The sequence below is a fragment of the Primulina huaijiensis genome, chromosome 17 (genome assembly GCF_012295235.1).
Source record: "Primulina huaijiensis isolate GDHJ02 chromosome 17, ASM1229523v2, whole genome shotgun sequence".
NCBI classification, from domain to species: domain Eukaryota; kingdom Viridiplantae; phylum Streptophyta; class Magnoliopsida; order Lamiales; family Gesneriaceae; genus Primulina; species Primulina huaijiensis.
In genome coordinates this window covers 16,737,888-16,758,779 of record NC_133322.1, presented here as the reverse complement: position 1 = coordinate 16,758,779, position 20,892 = coordinate 16,737,888, and the positions used below count along the sequence as shown (strand labels likewise).

Genomic DNA, 20,892 nt, shown 5'->3' with positions numbered 1-20,892 from the left:
TCCTTTTCGATTAAGAATTATTTAATATTTTATTATTTTTCTCCTAATTATGTGGTCATAAACATCAGACGAAAACTAATTATATCAGAATAGGTACGGTCTCACGAATCTTTATCTGTGAGACGGGTCAACATTACCAATATTCACAATAAAAAGTAATATTCTTAGCATAAAAACTAATATTTTTTTATGGATGACCCAAATAAGAGATCTGTCTCATAAAATACGACCCTTGAGACCGTCTCATACAAGTTTTTGTCATTATATTAATTCATACTTTCATATTAAACATTTTCAATCATATCAATATTATCTTCTTCATTTAGTTCGTTTATTACGGGAGGTCGAATAATTTTTTCATCGTTGTTATTCATAGATAATTCAAATTCTTTAATATTATTGTTATTTTGATTTTCTTGTTCCATATTCATAAAATTAACAGTTGTTTCTTTTCTCATTAATTATTTTATTGTTGTCACCAAAATATATATCGATATCTCCGGTCTTGATATGAGTTAATCTTACTTCTCTTTCTTCCTTCCTTATTTTTGCTAACAAAAAATGTTTTGATGTAATTGATAATTGACTATGTGGAACAAAAAACTAAATTCTATAAAATAGAAATTTGGAATGCATTTATAAATTGAGTAGGTCTCTTGTGAGACGGTCTCACGAATCTTTATCAGTGAGACGGATCAACCCTATCGATATTCACAATAAAAAGTAATATTGTTAACATAAAAAATAATAATTTTTCATGGATGACTCAATAAGAGATCTGTCTTACAAAATAAGACCCGTGAGACCGTCTCACACAAATTTTTGCCTTATAAATTAATATGAATGTCCGGCCGGCCCCACCTCGTCTCAGCCACCACCAAGCAGGCTGGGTCGGGTCACCATCTTGGTGGGTTAAGAAAACCCCAACCCGACCCAACATGTCATGAGTTGCGGGTTGTGTGGGGCAAAAAATTTAAAAAAATCAAACATAAATATTTTAAAATTCATTAACAATACATAAATATTTATAAATAATATTTTCAAAATTAATTAATTATACATAAATTATTATAAATCTTAAAAGCTTACCAATCATATAAAAATCATTTCAAATAATATAAATAATATAAAACTAATCAATCATATATAAACTATAAGAAATATTAATTGTAATATGATTTTAAAATTTTTAAAAAAATTATATAAATTGGCTCCAAATGGGCCACCAAGCACAACCCAACCCGTCTTTTTTAGTGACATGACGGGTTGGCCCAACGAACCAAATCCAAATGGTCGACTTTAATGCAGATATTAAGTTTCACTTGTATAGTTTAGTATTCATTTCATTCGCCAAATTGACAACAAAATAACCAATTCATATAAATTGTGTCTTAAAAAATAATAGAGATTTTCATTTCTTTAAGTAGTTAATGATTGTCTTATCAAATATAAACAAAAAAATCGAAAGAATTTTTTAAAAAATTATCATTTGTTGGTTATAATCCAAAAACAAAATATACTCACAATCAAACTAATCAAACAAAAAATTCATTAAGAAATTCTCGATATCAAAATTTAGTAATTAAAAAAAATAAAATGTCGAAATTCGATTATCAAACCACTGGTTTAGTAGGTCTCTTGTGATAAATCTGTTAGACGGATCGATTCAATCCGTACCTACAGTGAACAGTAATTCTTTTGACATAAAAATTAATATTTATTTCATGGTCGGGTAGGATCAGAGATCCATATCACAGTAGGATCAGAGATCCATATCACAAAATTAACTCGTGAATAAGAGTTTTTGTGTCACTGGTTAGTATGAGATTATACTGAATGAACAAATAGTGTTGTTTATAAATCTAAACATCAATATATGATTAAGAACAGTGAAGTTGCGTGCTTTATCTACGAAATTGTTGGCCTCATATAGTAGAATAAATATTTTACTTGGTATGTATTTGAAACATTAGTATATACATAAAATTTTGAGACGTTTTTAAAGTATATATTATCCTTAAGCCGACCAACTCATGAGATTCCCCTTTAGTACGAGCTGATTTTACATAATTGCTAATTTTTTTTAAAAAAATGTCCAATGGTTGGAGCCTAACATGATTTGGAATGAAAGTGTAAGGTCTGGGGCTAAAGAGGACGGAGGGTGATCGTCGATGTTATGAGGTTGCATAAACAATGAGCGGCTCTTGACAGGTTTCTAGGCGGATGGAACATGAATGAACCGATCTTACACCGGGAAGAGAGGGAATCTCAAACTGTTCAAGTATGAGACTGTGCAGTTGAGGAGGACTTAAAAGATTTGATATGTACTACTCATATCAAGAATGTGCATCTTCTTTTCGGTAGCTCGTCACATAAAAACTCCAAAATTAAGCGCGCTTGACTTGAGCCAATTTTGGGATTGGTGATCTCCTGGAAAATTTCTTAGGGTGCGTGTGAGTGAAGATATAAGCACGCTGGAAAGACTCATCTTGGTATAATAGGGACATTCGTCGAATCTGAAACGTTACAGAAAATATATACGTAATTAAAAAGCTTTGCATGTGATGGATTGGATGTTTAAGGTTGTCTTATGCTCTTGTCTTTGACTAATTTAATTATCTAAAAACATACATCTTCCACTAATCACATCCCAAACCTACACGTCTAATTCATTGGACACAGACTCTTGTCCGTACACCAACTCGTCAACTTGTAAGATTGTACATGTTCTGCCGTATTCCACGGCAGGCCTCACCGCCTACCCCAGCTCATTCTACACCAAAACTGAACCCTTTTTTTTTTATTATTGCCGATTAATTACATAATAGATTAACGACGTTTTGACAAACGTTATAGTATTCGATCCGTCATGGATTTAAAATGGATTTTGTAATGGTTTATAATGGGTTCGATGAATTGTTATCAGGTTAATCTACGACGACATAACAAAAACCCATTACATGATCATGTTTATACGAGCCTGGACTAGAGATATGACATACGTACATATCTTTTATGGAGAAAACGGCACCAGAATATATAAAAAGGGAAAGAAAGCTCTCAATGCATTATTGTTTTAACATGTTTGTTGACGAGTTTCCATGTTGTGGATGGTCATGGAGCAACTGTCGAATTAAACCAGCCAGCCAGCCAGCCAGCCAGCCAGCCTTATTAGTTTAATGAATTTGTTATAAAATTAAGGGTCGAAGTTTTTCCCAAAAGGATAAAATAGTACATCCAAATTAAGCTTCTTCTCTTAAACATAAATTGGCAGGTGGCAGGTTATCCTCTTAAATAAGACAATCCTCAATCTAGCCGGAAAATAACATTAAACTAAAAGGCAAATATTGGATTCCTTGTAGTGTTAGAATTAGATGCATCCTTATTTTGGATGATTTTAAGTTGTGTTTGAATTAATATATTTAAATTGATGGATTTTAGATTAATTGATTTTAAATTCCTCGACTTGTTTCAGTAAAACAAATTAAAATGGAAAATTAGCTCATAACCTTAATCATAAGAATTAGATTTCATTTCTGATTGGATCTATCGAATATTCATGATAAGAGCACCCAGTAACATCTGATTGGACTGATCGATTCATGGTAAGAGCTCTTAATATGCTTATAATTCTCTGGGTATCACTGGTAATGTTTGCTAGAACCGATCGATTATGGTTGACTCATACAATACAATCTTTTCATCTCATATATCGTTATCGAATATATAACCACTTATTTGTCAAATGGTTGCTCGTAACCATGTGAAGTATAGAATACATAGTGATATAGCATGTACAGCTAAGGAATCCTTTTAATTTCAATTTTAATTGTGGTAGATTTATCAATATTAGTGTCATTTGCAATTAAATCAAATCAATTCAAACACAAGCTGAAATAGATTTTAAATCAACTTCATATCAAATTACATAATTTTAACAGTAACTGTGGTAGATTTCCTAATATAGATATCATTTGAAATCAAATAAGGTAATTCAAACGCAACCTTAAGTCCAATTTGAATTCAAAATTGACAGGGTCCATGGAAAAAAAAAAATTAAAATAAAAGTGGTATATTGGTTGGTTATAGACTTTTGATGACTTTTGTAGAGTTTAAGGGGGTGTATTCATTCTATACTTTCAAAGACTTTTAATGATTTTTTTTAAATGATGGACTTTTGTGGAGTTGATGGATTTTTATTGACTTTTATGGAATCTCATAGAATTGTAAAACAAATTTCATAGACTCTTGTAGACTTTTTTTCAAGATTTTTGTAGACTTTTGTAAACTTTTTCATAGAATTATGTGAATTTTGTAGTCTATAATTGTGATTTATTTTTTATTAATTTTTTTAAAATAATTATTGGACATAGATAACCTCTTCAATTTTAAATTATTTTTTTTATTTATGAATGTAAATGAATTTTACTTACTTAAAAGTTAAATCAATTTAATTTGTGAAAAACGACAAATGAACTATCCAATTTATTGAAATCAAAATTTCAATTTTTTATGTCAATTCAACATATTAATGAACAATATTTTTATAAGTTCATAATAAAATTTTATTAAAAGAACACTCAAAATAATGAGTAGCCTTTTATAAAAAAAATCTAATCATTACTGACAATTTGATCAACATTGTTCTACATTCCATTGGCTATGGTATCCCTCCATGCATTAGCATTTGCTCGTTGTTGTTTTTGAGTATTAAATAACTGATCAAAGTCGTCACCTTCATAAACTTGTGCTGATGAAGACAATTGAGCTTCATTATATAGTTCAATTTGAAATTCATCAAATTGACACTTCTTTCAAAGAAAATTGTGTAATATAGCACATGCCAATACAAGCCCTGTTAGGGGTGGGAAAAAATACCGAATTTTCGGTATACCGAGATTACCGTAACAAAAAAATATTGAATTTACCGAATTTTAAGTATACCGAAGATTTCGGTACGGTACGGTAACAATACCGAATTTTTCGGTACGATAACGATATCCAATTTGAAAATTTTGGTATATACCGAAATAACGGAAAAATATACAAAAATTTTAAAATATATAATATTTTAAAACAATAAATTATAACTTTTTTTAAAATGTTAGTTTTTTTGGTTCGGTATACCGAAAATTTTGGTATAGTATCGGTATGAATTTGCTTATACAATAATTTAAGATATAGATTAACTAAAATTAAAGAAAATAATTAAAAATAAAATGTTATATAATAATTAATAAAAAAATTAAATTTTAATTATGTTTTTAAAAAGTACAAATAAAAAGAAAAATAAATAGATGAGAAAAGAATGAAAGTTTGTATTAAGTACGTGAATTTAGGAGATTTCTCAATTAAATGTACATACAAATCTTTAGGTTGAATCAAAGACTTTTGTTGACATTTTATTATTGTACCTTAGGCTATAATTCTTGTACCTAATAGAATTCTATAGAATCATTAAAAGTCTATTGACATTTTGAATACCTATAAACTTTTGTAGAGTTTTTAAAAGTCAAGTTTGAATACCACATGACATTTTAAAATTCTACAAAAGTTTACATTGAATACCACTAAACTTTTATGGAGTATATAAAAGTCTAGTTTGAATACCTCTAGACTTTTAAAACTCCATAAAAGTCATTAAAAGTCTATAACCAATACACCCCTCTAAAAGTCTAGATGTATTCAATTTAGACTTTTATATGCTCTATAAAAATGTAGTAGTATTCAAAGTAAAATTTTGTAGAGTTTTTAAAAGTCCTATGATATTCAAATTTAAGTTTTAAAAACTCCACAGAAGTCTATAGGTATTCAAAATGACAATGAACTTCTAATGATTTCATAAAATTTTATTAAGTACAAAAATTAAAGTTTAAGATACAGCTATAAAATGTCAAAAAAAGATTTGGATAAAATTTAAATGAAAAATATTTCACTCACATATACTAACTTTCATTTCTATTAAAAATAATCTCTATACAAATATAAATGTAAAATATTGCTAATTTTTATTTACGATTGTTTGAAATTAATTAACACCATTTATTTTATTTTTCGAATTCTTATTTTCTGCTTAAATATTACCTTTCAAATTCTTATTTTCTGCTTAAAAAGCAATCGACAAGGAAATAATAAGCGCATAACTTCATAAAGAAGCTAATGTGCGGCACGATAGAAACAAATTAAAGGGTGTGTGAAAAAATATACATATGTACGAAAGAGAGGCGCAACATCATGCGAAGCCAAAGTCAATCATTCACGCAAATCGTGGTGACAGGGAGAGCACCCAACCCACGCCCCCTCGCATAAAATACACGTTATTTTGACACAAAACTTGATGAGATCAAGATTCCAATAAACCCTTTTTTGCGTGTACAAAATCACTTTTACATGGGATCACAACTCACAAGTGTCATGTTCTTTTAATGGAAAAAGGGAGAAGAAAGAGCACATGGAGTTGGAGCTCCGAAAGGCATGAGGGGTGTTGCTGTTGTTTGCAGCACATCACATGGCCATGGGCTGCATCATTGGCCCAATTGACATAGCCATCTCACCAAAACTAAGGTGGCATGATTTTATTCAATTTTTCCAAAATCTTAAAAAAATATATATATACTCTCTTTTTGAATATAGGGTATTCTCCCAAAACCAACAAGAAAACAAATGAGGTGAAAAAATTAAGAGGGGATAGTGCATTATTTGACTTTATGGAGGGAAGACGTGAAGTGCCAACCAAATCCACAATAGGGGAGGGAGGGGAGCTTTTAGTGTGGGGCATCCGAGGAATTAATAGAAAAGAATACACAAATTAACGGTGGTTACACCTATCGACAGCTCATTCCTCTCAAATCCTTCCCCTTGAAGCAATTACACACGCTCAAATTAAAGGCTTCTTCTCAATTCCATTGAATTATAGACTTTTTCACATTTTTTTTAAACCTTTCTATAACTCTTTGATTTGATATACAACACACACACACATATATACATACATTCGAGTCAAAACTAGATCACACACTCGATATCGTCACGCCCCTTAAATGGGATGAAAGTTCTTGTTTTAGCGGAAATTCATCTCGTCCGTCTGTGATTTCTCGCCGTTGTGTACTAAACCAAAAGAATGAGAAACGTTTATGCGACTTGTAAAGAGGAATCGATGCACATACACACAATGGAAAAAAAGACAGCCTGCCAAATCATGTGAAAGAAGGCTCGAAGCACAAAACATCCATGCAAATGCTTTTGCTCCCTCAATGCTTTGACCACACTTAATCTTAATCTCAAATTATAATAATGAAAATAAATAAACAAAACTAAATTACACGACAATTTATAAAATAATAAATAATCGATTCTTCTTTCTCGTTATTGATAATACAAATCACTACAAATCAACCGTCGTTCACACAAACAAGACATAAAATAAAACTAGAGCAAAAAAGGAAGACCAGGCTGGAGCTTCGACCAAAACACCACTCCAACCCCACTTGATAAAACCCTCTCTTATTTTTATTATTGTAATTATAGTTATATTTTCGATCCATTTCCCATCGGGAGATAAAAGAACAAACTGCCTTCAAACCACTTTCTTGTACCTCGAGCCAAACGACAACGACAATCCCCTGTGTTCTTTAATCTTCGAGACTGACAATGTTAATATATTTTTTATTTGGGAGATACTAAAAAGGGGAAGGAAAAAAAACCAGATGACCATTTTCTTCAAGCCAATTTCTTGGTGTAGTAATCTTCATCAACGCCTAATTAACTGCTGATTTCACTGTCCCTATAATGCTGCTATACTCTACTATCCCTGATAATCTGTCACAGAAACAAAAACTAATCCTATAATTATTCAACGAACGAACGAACTTAAGTCCTTCGGCACGAACCAACCGTAGTTTTGGTTAAAAGGGTCTGTGGATTCGAGTTCCGGTAGGGTTAATAAGTCCACTCTTGGGGAAGACAGAATTCTTGGTTCCCGACCGGCTGTGGGATAAGATTTCTCCCCAGTTGAGCCATCTTGGTGCTATTTTTGCGCTTGAAACCTGTGTCTGCATTGAACAGAACGCCTCTAGACTTGGCCTGGGCCGAGGCGTCGATGGATCCAAGATTCAGATTCAAGGCATGGACCACTCTATCTGGCAGCAAAACTGTGGAACCTGCTGTATTTTGGAAGAAAAATCGTCACGTGTCAGCGTATTCGAACAGAAAATGGAAGTCCCCTCAATTAATGTCTTGGAAACAAAAAGAAACTGGGCATTGCAGATCTATAACCAAAAAAGGAAGCTGAACAGTAAGAATAAATTAAGGCAGCTGCCCAACGATACATGTGAGCAGCAGTTAAGCAATTTAATGGAGTTATGCTGGCAATAATGGAAACATAAATGCTGGAACAAGAATTATGTTCGGTTTATAACCTGGTTTCTTGTTTGTATCCGGAGATTTGGTTCCATATCCTCTGGGCAAGAAAACACCGGTGCCTGTACGCTCTTTTTTGGCTCCATTTTCGGCGAGGAAAACTGCTCTCATTCCTGAACTGGTCATCTGCTGCCCTTGACGTTGAGCCTGTAGTATAGTGGGCCAAGCTGCCTCTGATAATCCTTGAGTTTCTTCAACTCCTCCAACTCTCCTCCCATTCTGAAACTGGCTTACCCTCTGCCCATGTCCCCAAATTTCATTCTTCAGCTGCTGAAACTGAACAAAGGTTGAGAAAACTTGAATGCACGCACTTAAAAAGGGAAAACCTGGAATATGGAAGAGAAACAAAAAAAACACTAACCTGGATTGTTTGCATTTTCTGGTACGATAACTGTTCTTGGGTTTTATGATTAGGGTAAAATCCAGAGGTCTGGCAACGATTGAATTGGGAAACAGTAAGAGGGGAAGGCTTCAGCGGCGGATGAGTCATCTTCGGTTGATAACACGCCGCCGCCGCTTCATTCATCCGCAGCCTCGAAACCTTCTCCGCGGCCTCGTATAGTAAACCCCAACTCACCGCAACTCCGTAACGCGGAGGCGAAGAAACCTGCGAAACGGATTTTGGGCTGCCCGGACTCGCAACTGGTTTACACCCACACAGAGTTGATTGTGGTGAATCAGAAACCTTCCATCCCTGTAACAAACCATACAAAAATGAATCAAGAAAACATTCAAAAAAAAAGGTGGCGTAAAATTTCCAAGAACAGACATACAAGTACCTTCGTTGAGTCATTCAGAGTAGAATAATTCATCTTCTGAGTTAAAAAGCTGATAAAATCATCCTCGTCGCTCTCGGTTTCGGTCGAACCTGTAACCGAGTACACGGGGGAGCTCAGATCTGAGTGGAACCCAAAGGAGCTCCCGAACCCACAAGAAAAATCATCACCTTCCTTCTTCTGGAAGTCCATCAGCAAGTCATCATCAGTCAGAAACTCCGAAGGGAGCCAGAACTCTCCGTCATCCAATTCTTGCGCCATTAACACTCGAACAGACGAACTATCCCTTCTCCTTAACTACAAACCTGAAAACAATAAAGGCGGGTAACACCAGAAGGTAATAAATACCGGGGTGTTGCTGCTGCGTGAAGGTTTAATTATGGCCAGAACTCAAATGGCTGAAAAACACTCAGGGCCCAGCAGAGTAAAGAGAGAGAAGAACAGATATATATCAAAGATTTTGGGGGGAGAAGAGAGAAAGAGAGTGGCGGGGTAAAGATTGGAGAGAAGGCGGAAGAGGGATTTTATAACAGGGAGAAACCCTAGATGTGGAGGTATCGCAGGCGCGGCGGTGGGAGGTGGAGAACACGCACGGCGGTGGGAGAATTCATTTTTAAAAAAAATTTAAAAAGTGGGGGGAAGAGTTGTAGCCAGGTAAGAAGGGTGGGGTGGGAGTGGGTCCGGTTCTGACAAGCTCACTCGGTTCGCATGTGAGCCGATTGTGGGGTCCGCTTAAATTCATTTCACCCCCTCTCTTTATTAATTATATTATACAACCCCCAATTATTTTTCCAAATCACGTAAATGGGTTGGTTAAGCCGATAGGGATACAAGTGAGTCGAATTACACTCGTGAACAGTTCATGTAAAATTTGACTGGAAATTGATTTGATCGAGCTCAATTTGAGTTTAGTAGCTACGAGGTTTTTGTCGGGATTTCTATTTAACATAAACGGTAAAAAGTTGTGTGTAGCATGTCGACAAAGAAGTCAACAAAAGAGATGGCAGCATTTAATGTGAAAGTTGGCACACATTTTAAATGATTGTCAAAATGGCCGAAAAGAATTTTGAAACGGAATGATTCGTTCAGACAGAACGAGTTTTATACGCGGTTTCACACCTCGAAATTCTACTATAAATAGGTGCCACATTCCTTCATTTCAAATCATCCCATTCTCAAGCCTCCTCTTGAGTTTTCTTATTCCTCCTATTATTTTTATAATATTTGTAAGGTGTTTGTTCTCCTGTATTAAGAGAGTGTGTGTTCTCTTTGTAAATACAGTGAGTGAGTTGTACACCACAAAATATTATAGTGGAATTCTTTTCATCTTGCCCGTGGTTTTTTACCCTAATAATTTTTAGGGTTTTTTCCAATTAAATCTCGGTGTCCAGTTTACTCTTTATTTTCATATTTATTATCTCAAACTACCACACGTGGGACCAACAAGTGGTATCAGAGCTTTAGTTTAAAATTTTTTAAAATTCTGAGTATGCTCTGTGGTTGCAGACTAGACTGATCTTCCACATCAAAAAAATTTTTTTGAGACTTTTTTCATTAAGGCGAGATTGTTCAGTCTACTAAATTGTTGTAGACATAATGGCGAGCATGTACGAGATAGCAAAGTTCAACAGAAACAATTTATGCTTTGGAAAATAAAGATACAATCAGTTTTAAGAAAGGAGAATTGTTTGGCAGCTATTGGAGATAGACCGGTGGAAATTAAGGACGATAAAAAGTGGAATGAGATGAATGATAATGATGTCGCCAATTTACACTTGACTATAGCAGACGAAGTACTGTCAAGTATCTATGAGATAAAAACAGCAAAATTTATCTTTGATACTCTAACAAAGATGTACGAGGTTAAGTCGCTAAACAACGTGATTTTCCCAAAGAGAAGGCTTTATACTCTTCGGATGGCGGAATCCTCATCGATGACCGACCATATCAATACACTAAATACTTTATTTTCCCAACTCACTTCCATAGGGCATAAAATAGGAGAAAATGAACGTGCGATTTTACTTCAAAGTTTACTAGATTCATATGATCAACTTATCATCATCATAACAAACAATATTCTTATAGACTTTCTAAAATTCGACGATGTCTTAACTGCGGTTCTCGGTGAAGAAAGCTGGAGCAAGAATAAGGAAGATAGGTTAGCAACTTCGAAGCAGGCAGAGGCTTTGCCGATGATAAGAGGAAGATTTATGGACCGTGACTCTAGTGGGAGCCAAAGATGAGGTAGATCAAAGTCAAAAAGTAAGAAGAAAAATATTTACTGCTTTAAATGTGGCGGTAAAGGGTACTTTAAAAAAGATTGTACGAGTATCGACAAGAGTTCTCAAGGAAATGTGGCCAGTACTTCAGGCGGTGATGAAATATTATTCAGCGAAGCGGCAACAATTGCAGAAAGCAGGCACAAATTTTGTGACGCATGGATTATGGATTCAGAAACGACGTGGCACATGACGTCTCGAAGAGAATGGTTTGATCATTATGAACCAGTCTCAGGAGAATCTGTATTCATAGAAAATGATCATGCCTTGGAAATCGCTGGGGTCGGTACTATCAAAATTAAAATATTTGATGGAACAATTCACACCATACAGGAGGTACAACATGTGAAGAGACTGACGAAAAATCTTTTGACCTTGGGGCAATTGGATGATATCGGGTGCAAAACACATATCGAGAACGAGATCATGAAAATTATGAAGGGTGCGCTTGTGGTTATGAAGGCGAAAAAAAGTTGCTGCAAATATATATGTAATTCTGGGAGAAACACACAAAGATGTGGAACTAGCTGTTGCATCAATTGGTTCAATAGAAGAATTGACAGTGTCATGGCATAGAAAGCTCATGTTTATGTCAGAACGGGGGTTGAAAATTCTATCAGAACGAAAGCTGCTGCCGAGATTTACAAAAGTGTCAATACCCTTTTGTGAGCATTGTGTTACCAGTAAACAACACAGATTAAAGTTTGACACTTCTACTGCCAAAAGCAAAAGCATATTAGAGCTGATTCATTCGGATGTTTGGCAAGCACCAGTTGTATCCCTAGGAGGAGCAAGATACTTTGTCTCGTTCATTGATGATTTCTCTAAGAAATGTTGGGTGTATCCAATCAAGAAGAAATCAAACGCTTTCCAAATTTTCAAAGATTTCAAAGCGTGGGTTGAACTTGATTCAGAAAAGAAAATCAAGTGTTTGAGGACTGACAATGGAGGAGAATATACCAGTGACGAATTTGATGCATATTGTCAACATGAAGGCATCAAAAGACAATTCACGACGGCTTACACACCTCAACAGAATGGAGTGGCGATGCGGATTAACAGAACCTTGTTGGACAGAACAAGAGCTATGTTGAGAACTGCGGGTCTAGACAAGTCATTTTGGGCGGAAGCAGTCAAAACCGTTTGTTATATTATCAATAGTTCTCCTTCAGTGGCGATTGATCTGAAGACTCCGATGGAGATGTGGACTGGGAAGCCGGCAGATTATTCTCATTTGCATACATTTGAAAGTTATGTGTACATTTTGTACAATGAGCAAGAAAGATCGAAGTTGGATTCAAAATCCAGAAAATGTATCTTCTTGGGTTATGCTGATGGAGTAAAGGGGTTTCGCTTGTGGGATCCTACTGTCCACAAGCTGGTCATCAGCAGAGATGTTATCTTCGAGGAAGATAAAATAAAGGAGATAAAGGCACACTGAATTCAGAAACTACTATATTTCATGTGGAAAATAAAACGGACGAAGGTCAAATTTCTTGTGAAGCAATACCAGAGCACGAAGAACAAGAACAAGTTGAGTCAAATGTTTTCAATGTGAGGCAGTCAACTCAAGACAGAAGACTACCAGGTTGGCTTTCAGATTATATCACTGATAGCAATATTGCATATTGTTTATTATCGGAGGATGGTGAGCAATCGAGTTTCCACTAGGCTACTCAAAGCTCGGATGTATCCTTGTGGATAATAGCAATGCAAGAAGAGTTGGAGGTCTTAGACAAGAATAAAACTTAGGATCTTGTTACACTACCACGATGAAGGAAAGCTATTGGAAACAGATGGGTTTATAAGATCAAATATGATGGCAATAATCAAGTGGAGTTCTATCGTGCTAGATTGGTGGTAAAAGGATATGCTCAGAAAAAAGGCATTGACTTCAATGAGATATTTTCTCCTGTAGTTTGGCTTACAACAGTCAGAGTGGTGCTGTCATTGTGTGCGGTGTTTGACCTACATCTAGAACAGCTAGATGTGAAAACGGCATTTCTTCATGAAGATCTTGAAGAAGAAATCTATACTCTCCAGCCAGAAGGTTTTGCGGAAAAAGGCAAAGAGAACTTGGTTTGCTGGTTGAACAAATCTCTGTACGGTCTCAAACATGCGTCGAGGTGTTGGTACAAGATATTTGATTCCTATATCACGAGCCTTGGATAGAACAGACTGAGTGCAGACCCTTGTACATATTTCAAGAGGTCTGGTGATGATTACATCATTTTGTTGTTGCATGTTGACGACATGTTGGTAGCAGGCCCCAACAAAGATCAGGTGTAAGGATTGAAGGCACAGTTGGCTAGGGAAATTGATATGAAGGACTTGAGACCAGCAAACAAGATTCTAGGGATGCAAGTTTATTGAGATAGAAGTAACAGAAAGATTTGACTTCAGAAAAATTATTTGAAGAAAGTCGTGCAACGCTTCAACATGCAAGATAGCAAGCCAATATCGACCCCTATTCCTGTTAACTTCAAGTTATCCTCCGAGATGTGTCCTAGCAGTGAAGTACAGAGGATGAAGATGTCTCGAGTACCATATGCATCAGCAGTGGGAAGTTTGATGTTCACTATGATCTGTACAAGACCAGACATTGCTCCAGCAGTGGGAACAGTTAGTCGGTATATGGTGAATCCTAGACGAAAGCATTGGAGTACGGTTAAGAGGATCCTTAGATACATTAAGGGTACCTCAAATGTTGCATTATGTTATGGAGGATTAGATTTTACACTCAGAAGCTATATCGATTCAGATTATGCAGGTGATCCTGATAAGAAGAAATCTACTACTGGTTATGTGTTACACTTACAGTGGGAGCTGTAAGATGGGTTTCAAAACTGCAGACAGTTGTGGCGTTATCTACAACAGAGGCAGAATACATGGCAGCTACTCAAGCTTGCAAAGAGGCAATATGGATTAAAAGGTTATTGGAGGAGATCAGACACAAATAAGAGAATGTTCCTTTGTTTTGTGACAGTCAGAGTACCTTGCACATTGCAAAAAATCCAGCCTTTCATTCTAAGACGAAACATATTGGAGTTCAATTTCACTTTGTTCGAAAAATAGTAGAAGAAGGAAGTGTGGATATGCATAAGATCTATACAAAAGATAACATAGCTGATTTTCTGACCATGCCAGTGAATACTGATAAGTTTGAGTGGTGTAGATCCTCAAGTGGCCTAGCAGAAACATAAGCAACAAAGAATGGCAAGATTGAAAGGATGTGTGGATATATTTTTGATTCTCAATTAAATCTCCAAGTCGGAGAAATGTCGGCAAAAAAGTCAACAAAGGAGCTGGCAGCATTTAATGTGAAAGTTGGCACACGTTTTAAATGATTGTCAAAATGGCCGAAAAGAATTTTGAAACGGAATGATGTGTTCAGATGGAACACGTTTTATACGCGGTTTCACACCTTGAAATTCTAATATAAATAGGTGTCTCATTCCTTCATTTCAAATCATCACATTCTCAAGCCTCCTCTTGTGAGAACTCGGAATTTCCGAAGTAAATCATGTAAGGAATAGGGAGTTAAAGGAGGAGCTAAGTGATTAGACAAATTAATTATGCAAGAAATGACCCTTTAGAAAGCCTACGTGACCTTTGGTACTTGAGATAGCCTTGACTACATTCATTTCATTTATTGGGGGAGATGAAGGGACAAAGTCATGGGGGAGTGAAGGGACAAAGTTTTCCTCTATAAATAGCACTCAAGGCTTGAGGGAAAAACACACCACCAAGCCATACAACATTTCGGCTATTCCTCTCCACAAATACTCCAAAATTTCGGCCAAGGCAAGGAAGGAAGCTCGTGCAGTTCGAGTGCTCAGAAAATACGTCTGTAACGACCCATTACAGGCCCAGTGGACCGTCCATACGGCCCACTGCCCCAATCGACCCAAGGCTATCCCGATCTTGGGCTCTGCTCTATGGGCCTTGGCCCATCTATGGAACTCCTCCCTCACGGGCTTTCCATAGGCGTCGTATGGGTTACTCATAAGCTACTCCAGCCCATGCACTGGAGTTTGTACCTCTCCAGGATCGAACCTAAGACCACATGGATATATAGGTACTTAGCACAATCCTGGTACCAATTTTTTTTGTACCTTTTATTGTAATGACCATGGGCTATCCCGATCTTGGGCTCTGCTCTGAACTCTGGGGCCTTGGCCCCTCTGACTCTGGGCTCTCCCCCTCTCGTGCTTTCCCATGCATCTTTCCCCATAGAACTCTCCACACCAGGTTGGTGGAGAGATACCTCCCCAAGTCTCGAACCCATGACCTCCTGGCTTAAGTACCTAGTTCAAAGAGACTTGGTAGCTCAATTGGTACCAAGTCTCTTTGAACTAGGTACTTAAGCCAGGAGGTCATGGGTTCGAGACTTGGGGAGGTATCACTCCACCAACCTGGTGTGGAGAGTTCTATGAGTAAAGATGCATGGGAAAGCCCGAGAGGGGGAGAGCCCAGAGTCAGAGGGGCCAAGGCCCAAAAGAGTTCAGAGCAGAGCCCAAGATCGGGATAGCCCATGGTCATTACAAAGTCGAAGTGCTGCTGAATTGAAGACATAAACTGCACGAGTTTTAAGTTGAAATGCTGTCAGATTTTCGAAAGAAAACTTCGTCCAAGGATCTGCATTTTCGAAGCATAACTTGTAAATTCAGTAAGTGGGTTTTTGCTATGTATTTTTTTTAAATTTAAAATTTGTATAAGTACGACATGCTTGTATGTGTGTCAAACCATTTTCGAAACATATATATTATGTATTATAAAAATCTCGATCGATGTACGATATGTTCTTCTGGTCTCGACGTTCTTTGAATCTGCTGAGTCCTCTCATAATTCTGATAAATACTGTTTGAAGAATCTGATTTTATAATACACTGTTATGATTTGAGTTGGATATGGAACGACGATTGTAAATTCTGTTATGACCCCCATTAGTGGGTATAAAACTGTGTTATAGCCCCCATCAGTGGGTATAAAACTGTGTTTTGGCCTCACCCCTTAGAGGACTAACATATGGGGGACAATTTGACCGTGGGTGACGAGATGAATAACAGTGTTCCGTTTGTTCCGATTTGTTCTGTTCTGAATTGTTCTGATAAGTTTTGTTTCAAAGGAAAGGAAAGAAAACTCAATCTACCCCGCTCACTAGCTTCTAACTCAGTCTAAGGAACCTACAGCTCTGATACCACCTGTTGTGGGGACCTGGACGCTAATTCAATTCTTAATCATCATTAGGATCAATTTACTAATCAAGTAATTTGGGTCATAAAATTTTTTTTTTTAAATGCGGAACGTAGTGAAATCAATCTCATATACATCTCACTATAAAAGTACAAGTCTTGTACAACAAACATCCATTTAAACTCAGGTTCAACAACTAACTGTCAAGTGTTCTAACCCTATTTACATCAACATCAAAGTCCGTAGTCTACACTCTAATCACGATCTCTCCTCATCTCCTCGACCCTGATCCTGTCCCACATGTTGTCATGCACACATACAAACACGACAACAGCCGGATAATTCCGGTGAGAATATAATCCCAGTATAAAACATGTATACATGCAATGCATAAAATCATATACAAAAGCATAAATCATGTATCAAAGAACATGAATCGTAATTTATGACACATTAGTGAATACAGATAAAACAATCTGACTCATCATCTCCGACTCAACTCATTTCTACTCTAGGCATCTCGGTTTCTGGACATTGACACATATATCGAATCTCAGCGATAGGAGTCAATCCGCCCCTAAGAAATATCGATATAATTCAAAAATCCAGTGTCTTGGAAATGGCCACCCCTCGTACTCGTGCTCAATCCGCCCTTCGCATGCGTCAGCTTACCATTGAAAACCAAACATGAGAGATTGAAACCCTAAAGGCTCAACTCGCTAGAGGAAAACAAGAGAAACAAGAACTCTTGGAGATTGAAATCCTAAAGGCTCAACTCCAAAATTACCGCACGTGGGACCAACATATCAGATATAAATGTTGTCTCATATGTTATTACATCTAGTGACAACTCAAAGCGAAATAGTATACCGCACAACTAAATAACTTAAACAAAAAAAACTCAAAGATAATTGTGCCATAATATAACTACTTGCGATTAAAATAATCATTAGAAAAACAACTTGAGTTTAAAAAAATCAACACTAGTAATTTTATGAAAATTATATTCCTTAACACGTTAAAAAATCAGTTGTATCCTAAAAAAAATAATCAGATTTAAAACATATTCAAGGAAAGCAAACAGTGTGCCTAAAACTGGAGCAACAAAAACACGATCTTCGCTCAATCCTTTCAAAAGTATTGTCTTCAGATGTGTCCAACAATCAAAGCAACACATTGTAGCAACGACGATTTTCAAACGCGCGACGCTCTGAGACTTAATCCGTCTCTCTGATAATATTTGTCGTCACGAAATGTCTTTTTTCAGCCACTACATTTTCCTCTTTATATAAACTCATTTTCTCATAAAATTTATCTCAAAAAAGAATCCTACAAAATATACAAACAAGAGTTTTATTAGAAATAATATATTTTAAACAATAATATAATATCATGAGAATCTTAGCATAATTATCTAAGATCTAAAAAGACAAAACCCTTAATTAATTATTTTACACAATTTTATTAATAAGGAAAAGATAATTTAATGAATAAATTATATATTGGAAGATAATAATTATTTTTCTTTCAGTTTTATAGTCAAGTTTAAGTATTAATTGTTTCTACTTGAAAATATACATACATATAAATATATATATTTATTTATTTGTAATTTTATAATATAATATAAATAATAAAATGACTTGATTTTATTTTTCGTTCTTTTCGAATTTGAGCTTCAATAACTCTATAAATACACGAGTCAATCTCGAGAATAGAGTTGATTATTCGATTGAGTTCGAACTTGATTCAATTAATCGAGATAGTTAACTCATATCAAAAGGACGTCACGAACCACCAACTGAAAAGGCATCATAAGAACATGAGTGTTAATGAAAATCACTCAAAACAATTTGAAAGTTTTTGTTTTAGATGCGGCACTCTAGGACATTGGTCTCGTATTTGTCGAGCCCCCGAGCACCTTTGTAAGCTATATAAAGAATCATTAAAGGGGAAAGAGAAAGAGACCAACTTCACTGAACAGAGTGGCCGTTTGAGTGATTCAACTCATTTTGATGCTGCAGATTTTCTGAATGATTTATCTGAAAATGATCAATATATTATTAGAATTGAAATGTAAAATATTTTATTTTTTATGTGCTCATATGCTAATGTTTTGTTGTATAATTATGATATGTCTTATATTTTTCAATAAATTACATATGTATTGTCACTAATTTTTTTTCATTGCATATTTTTTTGACGTTCAAATATGGAAACTACTATGAACAAAGCTAACAAGGAACTAATCTCATTGAAGTTTGCATACCTGATAGTGGTACAATGCACACTATTCTTCGAGATAAAAGATATTTCTTGGAACTAAAACTAACAAAAACAATGGTGAATACAATATCAGATCCTGTAGACTTGATAAAAGGTTGTGGTAAAGCACATTTTTTGTTGTCAAATAGTACAAAATCTCTGATAAATGATGCTTTGTATTCACCACAATCGAAAAGAAATTTGTTAAGCTTTAATGACATATATTCTCATGGGTATGATACTCAGACAATAAATGAAGGAAATGAGAAATATATGCGTCTTACAACATATAAATCAGGAAAGAAATATTTAGTTGAAAAACTATCAATGCTCCCTATTAGATTACATTATACATATATAAGTCCATTTTAATCAAACATGGTAGTTTATAATTCTTTAATACTGATTAATTGGCATGATCGATTAGGACATCCTGGTTCAACAATGATGCGAAGAATTATAGAAAATACACATGGTCATCCACTGAAAGATCTGAACATCTTTTAAAATAATAAGTTTCAATGCAAATCATGTTCTCTTGGAAAACTTATTATAAGACTATCACCAGCTAAAATCCAAACGGAATCATCTATGTTTCTTGAACGTATTCAGGGTGATATTTGTGGGCCAATTCATCCGCCATGTGAACCATTTAGATATTTTATGGTATTGATCGATGCCTCCATTAGATGGTCACATGTATGTTTATTATCAACTCGGAATGTGACATTTGCAAGATTATTTGCTCAAATAATAAAATCGCGGAATCAATTTCTCGATCATACAATCAAGAAAATTAGACTTGATAATACTGGTGAATTTACTTCCCAGACTTTCAATGATTATTGTATGTCAATGAGAATCAGTGTTGAGCATCATGTTGTTTATGTACATACACAAAATGTTTAAGCTGAATCATTGATTAAACGTCTACATCTGATTGCTAGACCAATGATTATGAAAACAAAACTCCATGTTTCTATATGGGGACATGCAATTTTACATGCTGCTGCATTAATTTACATCAGACCAAGTGTATATTATAAATACTCCCCATTTGCAACTTGCCTTGGGTAAAAAATCAGACATTTCTCATCTGAAAATTTTTGGATGTATGGTATATGTGCCTATTGCACTTTCTCAACGAACAAAAATGGGACTTAAAAAAAAGGTTGGAATTTTTGTTGGTTATGATAGCCCATCAATAATTCGATATCTTGAACCTCAGACATGCGACGTATTTACAACACGTTTTGTTGATTGTCATTTTACTGAGGAAATCCTTTCAATGTTAGAGGGAGAAAAGAAACATATCGAAAAGGAAATTACATGGTATACATCATCATTGTTACATCTAGATCCAAGAACTAAATTATGTGAAAAAGATGTACAGCAAATTGTGCACATGCAAAGAATAGCAAATCAAATACCAAATGCATTTGTAGACACAAAAGGGGTAACTAAATCATATATACATGCTGTAAATGCCCATGCTCGAATTGAAATTCCAAAGAAACAAATTGAAGAAACTCATCATGTTATTAAACGCTTGAAGCGTGGAAGGCTAATCGATTCTAAGGATAAAAATCCTCGAAAAAAAAAGCATAGAGAAAGACGATGATGACAAAATAGAGAATGATATTCCTGCAGAAATACATGATGATGAAAATGTTCCATTAGAACCATAACTGATGAAAATCGTGAAATCTCTATCAATTATATTAATACTGGAAAAATAAGGAACCGAAAAGATATAAAAGAAATTGATGAGATATTTTCTTACGATATGGCATTTGACATCATAAATGAAAATGAAGATCATGAACCAAAATCTTTTGGTGAATGTAAAAATAGACAGGACTGGATAAAATGGAAAGATTTCATCCAGGTTTAATTGGATTTGCTAAATAAACGTAACGTTTTTGGGCCTATAGTCCTTGCACCTGAAGATGTAA

At 35.2% G+C, this 20,892-nt stretch overlaps 1 protein-coding gene across 1 annotated transcript; it reads right to left on the bottom strand.

Annotated features, from left to right (window-relative positions):
• Positions 1–7,329: 7,329 nt before the first annotated feature.
• LOC140963089 (uncharacterized) lies at positions 7,330–9,707 on the bottom strand. The gene is made up of 4 exons (XM_073422319.1): positions 9,198–9,707; positions 8,780–9,112; positions 8,418–8,694; positions 7,330–8,162 (listed from the first exon to the last, which is right to left on the bottom strand). Exons 1-4 carry the CDS (start codon positions 9,453–9,455, stop codon positions 7,939–7,941), a joined length of 1,092 nt encoding a protein of 363 aa, XP_073278420.1. The 5' UTR covers positions 9,456–9,707; the 3' UTR covers positions 7,330–7,938.
• Between the last annotated feature and the right edge of the window lie 11,185 nt (positions 9,708–20,892).